The sequence below is a fragment of the Myxine glutinosa genome, chromosome 3, assembly GCF_964187855.1.
Source record: "Myxine glutinosa chromosome 3, kmMyxGlut1.1, whole genome shotgun sequence".
Taxonomy (NCBI): Eukaryota; Metazoa; Chordata; class Myxini; order Myxiniformes; family Myxinidae; genus Myxine; species Myxine glutinosa.
This window is the reverse complement of record NC_136263.1, coordinates 162,415,477-162,429,301: the sequence shown is the minus strand read 5'-3', so window position 1 is coordinate 162,429,301 and position 13,825 is coordinate 162,415,477. Positions and strand designations below refer to the sequence as shown.

The 13,825-nt window shown below is 43.2% G+C and overlaps 1 protein-coding gene across 1 annotated transcript in view; it reads right to left on the bottom strand.

Moving 5' to 3' along the window:
• The window catches only part of LOC137423085 (serine/threonine-protein kinase N2-like), a 173,791-nt gene that overhangs the window by 96,417 nt on the left and 63,549 nt on the right, over nucleotides 1–13,825 (bottom strand). The window contains exons 6-7 of the mRNA XM_068109882.2: nucleotides 6,220–6,371; nucleotides 1,417–1,642 (exon numbers count right to left, since the gene is read on the bottom strand). Of these exons, the coding sequence (XP_067965983.2) occupies nucleotides 1,417–1,642; nucleotides 6,220–6,371 (378 nt within the window). The remainder of the gene's footprint in view (nucleotides 1–1,416; nucleotides 1,643–6,219; nucleotides 6,372–13,825) is intronic.

The following is a 13,825-nucleotide window of genomic DNA, read 5'->3' as shown; positions in this document are numbered from 1 at the left end:
GAAAGAGATGGGTGATGGGGAAGATTTGGAGGGGAGGGGCAAGTGGGTAGATTTGGAGGGGAGGGGTGATGGGGAAGATTTGGAGGGGTGATGGGGAAGATTTGGAGGGGAGGGGTGAGATTGGATTTTACAAAGTGTACGATTAATGGAAAACGAACATTTGTTGCAAAATAAGTTTCTTGTGACCTTCGAGTCAAAAATACGTTTGAGGATGCTGGAGGAGGGGTGGAGTCTAGGAGAGTTTCGGGAATGTAGAAAAGTGGAACTGTAAGAGATGGAATTTTTTTTTGGAATGAATAGATTTGGTGAGCAAGTCGAAAGCATCCTTTTATAGAAGAAGAAGAAAAAGGCGTTATAATATACCTACCAATAAAATAGCGGATTAATGCTTCGCAGGTGAGAGGTTGTGTTACAAAGTGTGCCGTTCCTCGGATGCACGTTAAGCTGGGGGTCTCATCTGTTAGCATTAGTTGGTGGATGATAAATGTCCCATTGCATCTTTCTTTGATCTGGTACCCTGAACAATTACAGATGTCTGCCTGACTAATGTTGGGGAGACGAATGAAAACTACCCTTGCCATGAGATAACATTGGCTGCAAAGCACTGGCATTTTTTAGCAGAGCACCAGAAACAGACAGCTCATCACCAAAGTACAGCTTCAAAGCTGATCGGCCAATGAGTGCATCCTTGGGAAGGTTTGTATCACTTGTCATATCCCAAAAGACAGCGACTGGGAAAAAAATGGAAAAATCAGTCGTCAGCTTTCAAAGCTGCACACGAGTCATTAATGTGCAATCATTACCAATGACAAAGAGAACAACACTCTTTGACGTCACGACGTCGACCGATATGCCTCTGCCCACATTAGTACATCATTATAATACTTGTACCAAGTTTGATTTAAATCCATTTCGCTGTTCTCAAGTTATCACATTTTTACCTGACATGACCTTTGACCTCTTCACCCCGAAATTTAATCAGTTAATATTTACATCATACATACCTGCACCAAGTTTGAATTAGATCACTTCAGCTGTTCTCAAGTTATAGACCTATTACAGACTTTGACCTCTTTACCCCAAAATCGAATATGTTCATCCTTGCATCATAATACATATTTGTACCACATTTGGTCTGAATCCCATCACTGGTTCACAAAATATCGTGGTAACAGGATTTTTACCTAACATGACCTCTGCCCTTTGATCTTGTGACTCCAACATCTAATCAGTTCATCTTTACCTCATTACACATACCTGCACCAAGTTTGAACAAGATCCCTTCGGCCATTCTCAAATGATCGCGGTTACGAAAACCTATCACGGACGGACGGACAGCCGGACAGACAACCTGAAAACATAATGCCTCTGGCGACTTCGTTGGCAGAGGCATAAAAATCCGAATATCCCATTTACCAGTAAGTGCTGCAGGCTTGCTGATGTTGGTGTATTGATGAGTGGGCGATTCGCCCAAACCAATGAAACTGTGACGTGGAGAAAGGGTTGGAGAAGCCATGACAGACAGCTCCTTTTGGATGGCAAAGCGTTTGGGGTGCTCTTCCGGAAGTTCGGACAGTCGCCGCTCCAGTGACAGCTGCAACAGGTCCATCTTCTGACTCGACTCCTGTAACTCGGTCTGTGCCTATACAAATGAAAGTTAAATAACTGCAAAACCAGCAAAGTGAAGTGTTTAAAATATATGCAAGCACAGTATTGTAATTAAAAACATTTTTTACTGCAAGAGGATGTAGGGATGGTATGCCAAAAAGTATATAAACAAGTACACATACATTCAAAGTACACCGCCCCATGCCAAATAATTAAATATGCTGCAGCGCGGCATTGCCGGGGCGCCTCCGGCGCCCGGCAATACCGCAGTGCAGCTCATTGAGGCTGCATTGGGAGGGAGAGGTGTACACTAATTGATTGATTAATTGTATAATTAAAATCAATAAAAGATTATCACAAAATATTTTCATAATCAATTGGCTAATCGCATAACTAAACCAGTAGTGCTTCATCCGAAGATGTATCTTTTAGAAATTTAATTAAATAAGTCATTTATAAAAAATTAAATAATTAATTGATTACTCAATAAATAATTAATCGATTAATCAATAAATACTTAATAGATGAAATGATTAATCAATAAATCAAAAATATCCTTGATAGCCACATCACTTGGTCACTCATGTCCAAATATTAGCTTCCCAGCTCAAAAGGTGCCTGAGATATTGGCCAAATGAGAAAGAAAATAAATAAATGATTAATAATGAAAATAAATAAATAATAATCATAAAAAAATTAAATTATTAATCAATTTGGTCAGAGAACACATAAACTACCACTATTTCATCAGAATCTGTAACTTAAAAAAAAAAAATTTTTTTGTCATTAATCGAATAATTAAATAATTAATCGATTAATTGATTAATTAATAAATCAAAAATATCCTTTGCAGCCAAATCACCTGGTCATTGGCATGTCCAAATATCAGCTTCCTAACTCAAAAGGTGCCTGAGTTAATAATGGTCAGAAGATAAATGAAATTTAATTAATTAAATAAGTACTTAATTAAACGCTAATAATTAAATAACTCCTCAATTAATTGATTATTCAAAAAACAAAAAATACCGTATTTGACAAAGGACTTGCTCACTACTGTGCCGAAATTTCAGCTTCCTAGCTCAAAGGATGGCTGAGATATCGTCCGGACAACCAAGAAAGAAAACAAACAAGTACACATACATTCAAAGTACACCGCCCCATGCCAAATAATTAAATATGCTGCAGCGCGGCATTGCCGGGGCGCCTCCGGCGCCCGGCAATACCGCAGTGCAGCTCATTAAGGCTGCATTGGGAGGGAGGGGTGTACACTAATTGATTGATTAATTGTATAATTAAAATCAATAAAAGATTATCACAAAATATTTTCATAATCAATTGGCCAATCGCATAACTAAACCACTAGTGCTTCATCCGAAGATGTATCTTTTAGAAATTTAATTAAATAAGTCATTTATAAAAAATTAAATAATTAATTGATTACTCAATAAATAATTAATCGATTAATCAATAAATAATTAATAGATGAAATGATTAATCAATAAATCAAAAATATCCTTGATAGCCACATCACTTGGTCACTCATGTCCAAATATTAGCTTCCCAGCTCAAAACGTGCCTGAGATATTGGCCAAATGAGAAAGAAAATAAATAAATGATTAATAATGAAAATAAATAAATAATAATCATAAAAAAATTAAATTATTAATCAATTTGGTCAGAGAACACATAAACTACCACTATTTCATCAGAATCTGTAACTTTAAAAAAAAAAAAATTTTTGTCATTAATCGAATAATTAAATAATTAATCGATTAATTAATAAATCAAAAATATCCTTTGCAGCCAAATCACCTGGTCATTGGCATGTCCAAATATCAGCTTCCTAACTCAAAAGGTGCCTGAGTTAATAATGGTCAGAAGAGAAATGAAATTTAATTAATTAAATAAGTACTTAATTAAACGCTAATAATTAAATAACTCCTCAATTAATTGATTATTCAAAAAACAAAAAATACCGTATTTGACAAAGGACTTGCTCACTACTGTGCCGAAATTTCAGCTTCCTAGCTCAAAGGATGGCTGAGATATCGTCCGGACAACCAAGAAAACAAACAAACAAGAAACCAGAGTGAAAACTGAGTACTCTCTTTCAGCGTGCGTCACTGCCGAGCCCCCTTTGGTGCCCGGCAATGACGATTTGCAATGCCTGGAGATGGCATAGGAAAGGAGCGGTGTACAACAAGTACACATACATTCAAAGTACACCGCCCCATGCCAAATAATTAAATATGCTGCAGCGCGGCATTGCCGGGGCGCCTCCGGCGCCCGGCAATACCGCGGTGCAGCTCATTGAGGCTGCATTGGGAGGGAGAGGTGTACACTAATTGATTGATTAATTGTATAATTAAAATCAATAAAAGATTATCACAAATTATTTTCATAATCAATTGGCTAATCGCATAACTAAACCACTAGTGCTTCATCCGAAGATGTATCTTTTAGAAATTTAATTAAATAAGTCATTTATAAAAAATTAAATAATTAATTGATTACTCAATAAATAATTAATCGATTAATCAATAAATAATTAATAGATGAAATGATTAATCAATAAATCAAAAATATCCTTCATAGCCACATCACTTGGTCACTCATGTCCAAATATTAGCTTCCCAGCTCAAAAGGTGCCTGAGATATTGGCCAAATGAGAAAGAAAATAAATAAATGATTAATAATGAAAATAAATAAATAATAATCATAAAAAAATTAAATTATTAATCAATTTGGTCAGAGGACACATAAACTACCACTATTTCATCAGAATGTGTAACTTAAAAAAAAAAAAAATTTTGGTCATTAATCGAATAATTAAATAATTAATCGATTAATTGATTAATTAATAAATCAAAAATATCCTTTGCAGCCAAATCACCTGGTCATTGGAATGTCCAAATATCAGCTTCCTATCTCAAAAGGTGCCTGAGTTAATGGTCAGAAGAGAAAGGAAATTTGATTAATTAAATAAGTACTTAATTAATCGCTAATAATTAAATAACTCCTCAATTTTTGGATTAATCAAAAAAAAAAATACCGTTTTTGAAAAAGGACTTGCTCACTACTGTGCCGAAATTTCAGCTTCCTAGCTCAAAGGATGGCTGAGATATCGTCCGGACAACCAAGGAAACAAGAAAACAAACAAACAAGAAACCAGAGTGAAAACTGAGTACTCTCTTTCAGCGTGCGTCACTGCCAAGCCCCCTTCGGTGCCCGGCAATGACGATTTGCAATGCCTGGAGGTGGCATAGGAAAGGAGCGGTGTACAACAAACAACCAGAGTGAAAACTGAGTACTCTCTTTCAGCGTGCGTCACTGCCGAGCCCCCTTTGGTGCCCGGCAATGACGATTTGCAATGCCTGGAGATGGCATAGGAAAGGAGCGGTGTACAACAATTAGGGATTGTCACAAGAAATTATGATGTGAAACCATCCCCCACAGTTTTCTTTGAATTATAATTGTTCCCTGTCCATCCCAACATCCATTTGGAATGATGGCCACTTCGTAGATTCCTTTCAAGATTTGAAAATGTTGAAGAGTGGTGGTCCTTCCTGCTGTATAAATGCAGTAGATTCGTGTTGGGCTAGCGGTTAGGGTGCCGGCTTGGGATCCTAGGATCCTGGGTTCGAATCCCGGTCGATCGCTGAATGAACGCCAGGGGGGTTGACTCAGCCTGTCACCCTTCCGAGGTCGGCAAATTGAGTACCAGCTTGCTGGGATGAATGATCACGGTGTGTACCCCGGTTTAGAATAGGTACACCGTATCCCTGCGCATCTAAGAGGCGACTAAGGGTTGGCGTCAGGAAGGGCATCCGGCCATAAAAACATTGCCTCAAACAGGGAACCATGATTGTCATGGGGCCCGCAAGGCTAACCCCTGCTCTAGCGGGGAAAATGGCCTTAAAACGATCATTCATTCATTCATTCGTGTTTAATCCAAGTACTGAGTTGACACCAATTTGAGTTAGCCTGTCCGAAAATAAGAAGAATTGCAAACGGGCTGTTTTGGGTCTGTGAGTTGAGAAGAGTTGATGGAAGATGAATGAAGAATTGATGATGAAGATGATGAAGAGTTGATGATGAACTGGTTGAGAAGTGATGGAAATAAATGTTGAAGGAAGTAGAGGACGGGGAAGACCGAGAAAGACTTGGCTAAAGGTGGTGGAAGAAGAAATGCGGGCAAGGGGGTTAAACAAGGGGAGATGCAGAAAATAGGGCAAAATGGAAAAGATTGTCATGGGGACCGCAAGGCTAACCCCCGCTCTAGCAGGGAAAATGGCCTTAAAATGCCTGGTGTTGTTGTTGTTTTGGATCTGTTAATTTTGTAGCTCCATCCCATGCATCACGATTGTTGTTGGATTTGAAATTCTCCACAGATGACTGGTAGGTACTTTATAGGTTTGTAAGTTTGTCTTGGTGGATTTTGTTGAGAATTTGCATTGTATTAAACATATGGAGTGTCCGTGCCATCCCGACAGAGGAAGTCTACCGAATTCCTGATGCTTTAAAGATTTAATAATGAAACTCCTCCACATAACTTTTGTCAGTGAAGAAAAGGTATATATTCCTACCAATGGGAAGTTGTTGTGTACATACCTCAGTGAGCAGCCTTTTGTCCTTGGCTTTAGCAGCACTAAGCTGGCGTACGACATTCTTGGCACCTTCGGCAACAGCAGACTCGATGCGCAGGTGGTGTCGCAGCTCTTCAATGCGTAGTTCGAGTGGACTAATAGAGTCTTCTGGCTTTGCTGTCCGCAAGGACAAGGCAAAGAAGAAAAATAATTAAAACGTTTGGTGTCAGAACGGCATTCTACTGGCCAAAAGTGAGGAGGATATCATAAGAGATAAAGTTTTGATTGTTCACATCACAGAGTGCAATTTCTTCCTGCTACTGCTTCACAAAGGGCAAACACCACCCATAATTGGGCTTGAGGGAAGTTACAATGAACTTGTAGGGCGGCACAAAATAAATAAATAAATAAATAATAATAACTTTTTCACTCCACAACGATCACGTTCTGCTTGAATTTACTTCTGCCGATACTTCCTGCACTCCATTTTTATTTTTCTCTCCTTTTTCTCAACATATACAAACTGAATCTTCATTGAATGTAAACGCTTATATTCCTTTAAAAATGCTTCACTTTCCTTATTTCTCCATCAGCAGTAGCGCACGTGTTCATTTTCACCACGATCGATTCCTCTTCTTCTTCACATAGTTTTTTTCCCCAAAACTGTCAGCTAAGCACTCGGTCCACTAACCCACTCCCGTACGTACAGCACCACCTTTCTCCGTTTCTTCAACATAAATTCTCACCACAGATCCCATGATCCCTATCTCCATTTGTCCAATTTTGGAATTTGGAAATAGCGTCCCTCCACTTCACGTCCCATTTTTCCGCATCACCCTACACCCCACCCCATCAAAGATTCATGTCGCCCCTTTCTGCCTAGCTCCTTACCTTACCCTCTCAATGCTTCCCCTCACTACACTCACTGAAACCTTCCCCTTCACCTTGTTCCCTCAGAGCTTCCCACTCACCCTGAAATCTCCCAAAGCTTCTTCCCCTGTCCATATCTGAGAGGACTTCAAACAACTGAGGCCTCCACTCCAACCTGACATTTCCAAACCCAGGCCAATGCTGATAAACTGGACATCATCTGTTTAACAGAATTATTCCTTCCGCAGGACGTCCCGGACTCCGCATTGTCTCATCGCGACTGTCGTCTCCACCAATTTGATAGGCCTGAACATTTCCCTGGCAGCAGAGTTGCACTTTACATCAATAACTCAATTTCTCACAGTCAGTGTACTGATCTTACACCTCCCAACCCCCAAGAGTACCTTTGGTTGTGACTTCCCCCTCCACTTTGTCTATGTGTTTCACCACCCTCCAGAGTGATGACTCCATCTATATAATCTCTTCCGAAAACATGTTCCACCCTCTCTCCCTCATATGTGATGATTTCCACTGTCACCATGCAGATTAGCTAGGTGTTAGTTATCACCAGTTGATAACTCTCTCACCAGCCATGGCACTTCAGCAAAGGACTTAAATGACTCTAATCTGTAGACTTTCCGACCCAATTTCTCTCAATGGCAAATCAATGCTCCCTTGTGGACTTCATGATGCCAAACCTCCCTGAAATGTCTCCTGCTCTTCTTCTGCTCCAATTGGTTCATCTGATCATATGCTTGTGAGCGCAAGATCATATGCTTCTGCCTCAGCGCCAGTGACCCTCAACCCCTTACTTTCTCCCTTACCCCTCATCTCATGTTGTCCGCCTCCGTCTATGTTCTCCGTTGGGCCTACTGTTGGGATTTCCCCCATCTGTTCCTGCTGTTCATTTCGTTATACGTTCTAAAATAAATGTCAAAGAGGCTCTTTTTTTGTATACAAGATCGAGGCTCGTGTAAGAGCTAACATTAAGCACACAAAAAAAACAAAAAAAAAAAACGGCCACACAAAACATACAATAAAGGGAGCAGAAGACAAAATGGGGAGAGAGAGGGAAGCACACAAGTACAACAGCAGAAAACAGGGACATCAGCAGATCTGTGGGAGGGTGAAGGCTTGGGAGGAGGAGGCATGGGAAGGGGGGGGGTGGGGTAGGAGGGGTATAAAACACATGGATACTGCTAGGACTTCCAGGAAAGAAGTCGGTATTTCAAAAAAGTAGCTCTGGGGTGAATTAACGGGGGTAGAAAAGATCAAGGTTTTGTATGGGGTAAGATAAGAGATGGTGGTGAACAACCGTTTTAAAGACCTGGAGGGAGGAGTGGGATTGGAGAGAGTGAGGGAGTTTGTTCCAGAGGCAGGAGTAAAGAGGAATGAAGGAGTGAAGGTGAGCAGAGGGTCTTAATTTTGGCAGTTTCACCAGAACAGGGTTGCTGGCAGATCTTGTGTGACCTGCAGGAATATTTGGGGGACAGAGCACAGATAGAGCTGGGGGAGCTAGGACGGATAGGAGTCGGTAGAAGACAGAAAGACCACCTACCTGCCTGCAGTGAGTGAGTGAAAGGCCCTCACAATCAGCTTCATCACAGGAGATTCCAATGATTCTGAAAGCTGTGGTTTCAACAGCGTGAAGCCGAGCTATGTGTGAGGCAGGAGCACCAGCCCAGAGGGGAGAACAGTATTCCATTGAGCTGCAGATGAAAGCCTTGTATGTGGTGAGGAACTCAGGTGTGCCAAGGAAGGACTTCGCACGATGGAGGATGCCCAGTCGTCGACTGGCTTTGGAGGCCAGCTTGGAAATGTAGTTTTCCCAGGAAAGATCATGGCAGATAGTGAGACCCAAAATCTTGAGTGACAGAACTTCTTGGAGAGGATTGTTCAGAAAGTAGATGGTAGGGTTGTCCAGTCGGTCCTTTTGGAGAAACAGAGTAAGAGTGTGAAATTTGTCAGGATTGAAAGACATGTTCCACTTGTTTGACCAGTCTGTGATTTTGTCCAGGTCTGCAGAGTGAGGAGGCGGCAGACTGCCGATCTGAGGGATGAAGTCATCGGCAGATCTGAGGGCGGCAGAGAGTGGAGTCATCAGCAAAGAGATGGAGAGGATTTTCCAGAGTCGGAGAGATCATTGATGAAGACCAGAAAAAGCACAGGACCCAGAACACTACCTTGGGGAACTCCAGCCTGAAGAGGATGGGGAGATGAGAGAATGGTTGGAGTAAAAGCTGCAACAAAGCTGTCTCTGCAAGAGCTTCGGAAAGCAGTGCATGAAAGGGATAATTGGACAAACCTGATCATAAATGTTCTCCAGAAGTCAGCCATGGCTTGACAGAACTAGATAACTCCATAATTACTGCAAATTGGGATAAGAACCAATGTGCATCCTTTGACGTCACTCAAATCCATCATGCAGATGAGGAGCAACACGTGTTCAAAAGAGGTGATTTTGATGTACAAGTGCTGGCTGGCATCAGTCGGTCAAGTTTGGTGGAATGTGGACCAAAAAAAAAGCAAGGAAAATGTCAAACGGGTTCTGGACTATGTACAATGTTGGAAGAAATGGGTTTCAACCATTCAACTAAAACAAAAAAAACGCTTCATCATCTTTGTTTTCTGGGTTTCTTTACCAAAAGAGTACATGCGATTTTTTTTTTTAAAGTATAAACTACATCCCTCAATTATATTTTCGATTGTTTTGGACTATCAACTCCATTACTCATCTGGCTCGTGCTTCCAGCTGTGTTTCGCACTTCCATCACTTTTACTTGTCTCTGCCTCGCATTGTTCTTGCAAAACAACTCTCATTTTATTGTACCATTAACCCAGCAAGTAATTTTAGCTTTTCAATCAAATATACATAACAGTTCACAAGCATGACACATACTGCAAATAAAACTGTGCACACAAGTTCTTCAGAATAACTAACATATATAAAACATTGACATCAACGAGAACGACACTTGGCAGAGTGCATAACTCCGTCAGCCAGGCTGAACAGTTTATGTTTTGTATCCCAATGATAGGCCGGATCTGGATTCCGACCTGAACCAAAATCTAATCGGCTTGTTCTCGTCACCGAACAAACTCATCGACCAAGTTTTGTAATCACTTTTTTAAGTATCATGTTGTGTGTGTGTGTATATATATATATATATGACCAAGAACCAAGGTGGTCACTCTGGCTGAGCTCCAGAGACCCTGAGTGGAGATGGGAGAAACTTCCAGAAGGACAAAAATCACTGCAACACTCCACCGATCTGGGCTTTATGGCAGAGTGACCAGACGGAAGCCAAACAGTTCAATCTTGGTTTCATCAGACCACAGAATCTTGTTTCTCACAGTCTGAGAGTCCTTTAGGTGCTTTTTTGGAAACTCCAAGCGGGCTTTCATGTGTCTTTCACTGACGAGAGGCTTCCGTCTGGCCACTCTGCCATAAAGCCCAGATCGGTGGAGTGTGATATATATATATATATATATATATATATGAAGAGATACTTTCTGAACTTCCGGGTTCGGTTGCGAGAGGACGCTGGCGTTGCATATTCGCCGCTTCTCCGACTGGATGGATGTACAGGGTCTGCTTCTACCTTTCTGACCTGACATCTCACACCTGTCCTGCCTTTTCACACCCGCACGTGCCGCGTGTTCTCCGGCTGGATAACGGAATCTGCTTTTGATGGTACGGAATACGGAATTCGAAAGGCCCGCTCCCGTTGATTGTGGCCGTGGCCTTGTTTGCCGGTGGCCTTGTGGCCTTGTTTGCCGCTGTGGTCTTGATTAGCGGCTGCAGTCGTTTGCCGCTGCGTTTGCCGCTGCGTTTGCCGCTTTGCCTCCTCGACCTTGGCCTCGTACTCGTCCCTTCGCTCCTGCCTGGCATGGCTCTGAAGTACTCCGCCGCAAGGCTTCTTCTGCTCAATACCCGCTCCACCCCATCATGCATCTCTGCCATCAAATCAAATGGACTCCTCCGACGACCCAGGTACATTCACCGTGGCTCCGGTCGCAAGTTTGTTTATTTGCAATCAGGTCACTCCATCCCCGTCCTCTGGTCGGCTCAGCGCACTCTCACTCTTCGTCCCAGCGCACCTGGTCACAGCAACCCACACGATCGCACCTCTTGCCTACGAACCCTGGCTAAATCACCTGAATTCATCCCTGCTGTTCAAAACAACATCAAGCTCACCCTGTTCAACACCCGGTCCCTCAACAATAAATGCCTCATCCTGAACGAATACATCCTGGATAACAAACTGGACTTTCTCTGTCTCACCGAAACCTGGCAACAACCTCTGGACTACTACACACTCAACCTCACCACACCCAATGGATATTCCTACGTCAATAAACCACGCTCGGAGGGCCGAGGTGGTGGAATTGCCGTTATCCACCGTCAAGACATCAAGACCAACCTCATCTCCATCTCATCTGCTCCATCATTTGAACACCTGGCTTTAAAACTCTCTGGTCACACGCAGTCAGTCATGGCTGTCGTCTACCGCCCTCCCAAACCACACCCATCATTCCTGTCTGACTTCTCCTACTTTCTGACCCAGCTATGTTCCCTCTCCCCCTCAATCCTCCTCCTTGGTGATTTCAATATCCACATGGACTCCACTGACTCCACAATAACCACTGACTTCACTGATTTACTCACCTGCTTTAACCTCACTCAACATGTCGACTTTCCTACCCATATCCGTGGTCACATTTTGGACCTTGTCTGCTCCACTGGATTAAATTTGCACCATCTCTATGGCTCCGACCTCACCCTCTCTGACCACTTAGCCATCACTCTGACCATCAACATCCCCGCCCCAACACCAAGGCATTATCGCACAATCAACTTCCGTAAGCTAAACGCTCTTTCACCTACCTCATTCTCATCCACCCTCTCTGAAAAAATGTCCACTTCTCCCTTCATTGACCTCCACACCCCTTCCGACCTCACTGACTACTACAACCACACTCTCTCCTCCTGCCTTGACCAGCTTGCGCCTGTAAAAACCAAAACAGTTTCTTTCACCCATTCTGCTCCCTGGTTTACCCCTGAACTCCACCTGATGAAAACTCGTGCTCGCCAACTTGAAAGACTCCGCAATAAAACGGGTCTCACAGTTCACTCCCAAGCCTACAAGGACCACATACAACACTACAAAGATGCCCTCTCCCGCGCCCGCTCTGCCTACTACTCTCAAATTATCCACTCTGGCTCCGGAAACCCAAAAGCACTCTTCTCGACAATAAACAAACTCCTCCGCCCCCTGAACACCACCACCCAGTCATTCACAGTAGACAACTGCATCTCCTTCCTCTCTTTCTTCCAACGCAAAATTGACAACATCTACAACAGCTTGACCACCGCCGCACCCGCTCCCCCTCCAACCACCTGCCCCCCCTTGTCCTGCCATCCCCTGTCTCGGTTCTCCCCAATCTCTCCTACTGACCTCTCTGAACTCCTCATAGGAATGAAAACTGCCACCTGCACTCTTGACCCCATCCCCTCCAGCTTTGTCAAAGCCTCCCTCCCTGCTCTCTCTCCACTTATCATTGCAACAATAAACTCCTCCCTGTCTACAGGCATCGTCCCACCTTCCCTCAAAATTGCTGCTGTTACCCCCATTCTAAAAAAACCTGGTCTAAACCCTGACACCCTAAACAACTTCAGACCCATCTCCAACCTACCCTTTCTGTCAAAAGTTTTGGAACGCGCTGTAGCCACTCAACTCAAACATCATCTCTCTGCCAATAACTTGTATGAAACATTCCAATCCGGATTCCGCTCCAACCACAGTACTGAAACTGCTCTCCTCAAAATCACCAACGACCTTCTCCTCTCCTCTGACGCTGGCAACCTCAACATTCTCGTCCTCCTCGACCTCAGCGCTGCCTTTGACACCATCGATCACACTATCCTCCTCACCCGACTTGAATCCACCTTTAACGTCACCGGCACTGCCCTCTCTTGGATTAAATCATACCTCTCTGACAGATGCCAGTTCATCTCCATCAAAAACTGCAAATCCCCCACTGCTCCCCTCCCCCAAGGTGTCCCCCAAGGTTCAGTTCTTGGCCCCCTCCTCTTCATCCTTTACCTGTCCCCGCTCGGTCACTTAATCCGCCGTCATGGTCTCCAATTCCACTGCTTCGCCGATGACATCCAGCTTTTCATCTCCACCAAGTCCGTCTCCACCGACACCCACTCTATCCTGACAAACTGCATCACTGAAATAAAATCCTGGCTTCAAATCAACTTCCTCAAGCTTAACTGTGATAAATCTGAAATAATCATCATTGGCCCAAAAACGCTCACAAAATCCACCCATAACTTTGCCCTCAACATCGACGGTATCCCAGTATCCACCTCCCCTCACATCCGGAATCTTGGCGTCATCTTTGACCAAACCCTTTCCTTCGACAAATACACTAAACAGATCACAAAGTCAGCCTTCTTTCACCTGAAAAACATTGCCCGTCTCCGCTCATCCCTCTCCTCCACGGCTGCAGAAACCCTCATCCACGCCTTCATCACCTCCCGTCTGGACTACTGCAATAGCCTCCTCTATGGTTCACCCTCAAAAATCACCAATAAACTCCAATACATTCAGAACTCCGCTGCCCGTCTACTCACTCATTCCCGGACCCGTGACCACATCACCCCCGTCCTTTACAAGCTTCACTGGCTCCCCATCCCCCAGAGAATCCAGTACAAAATCCTCCTCTTGACATACAAAGCCCTCCATAACCTG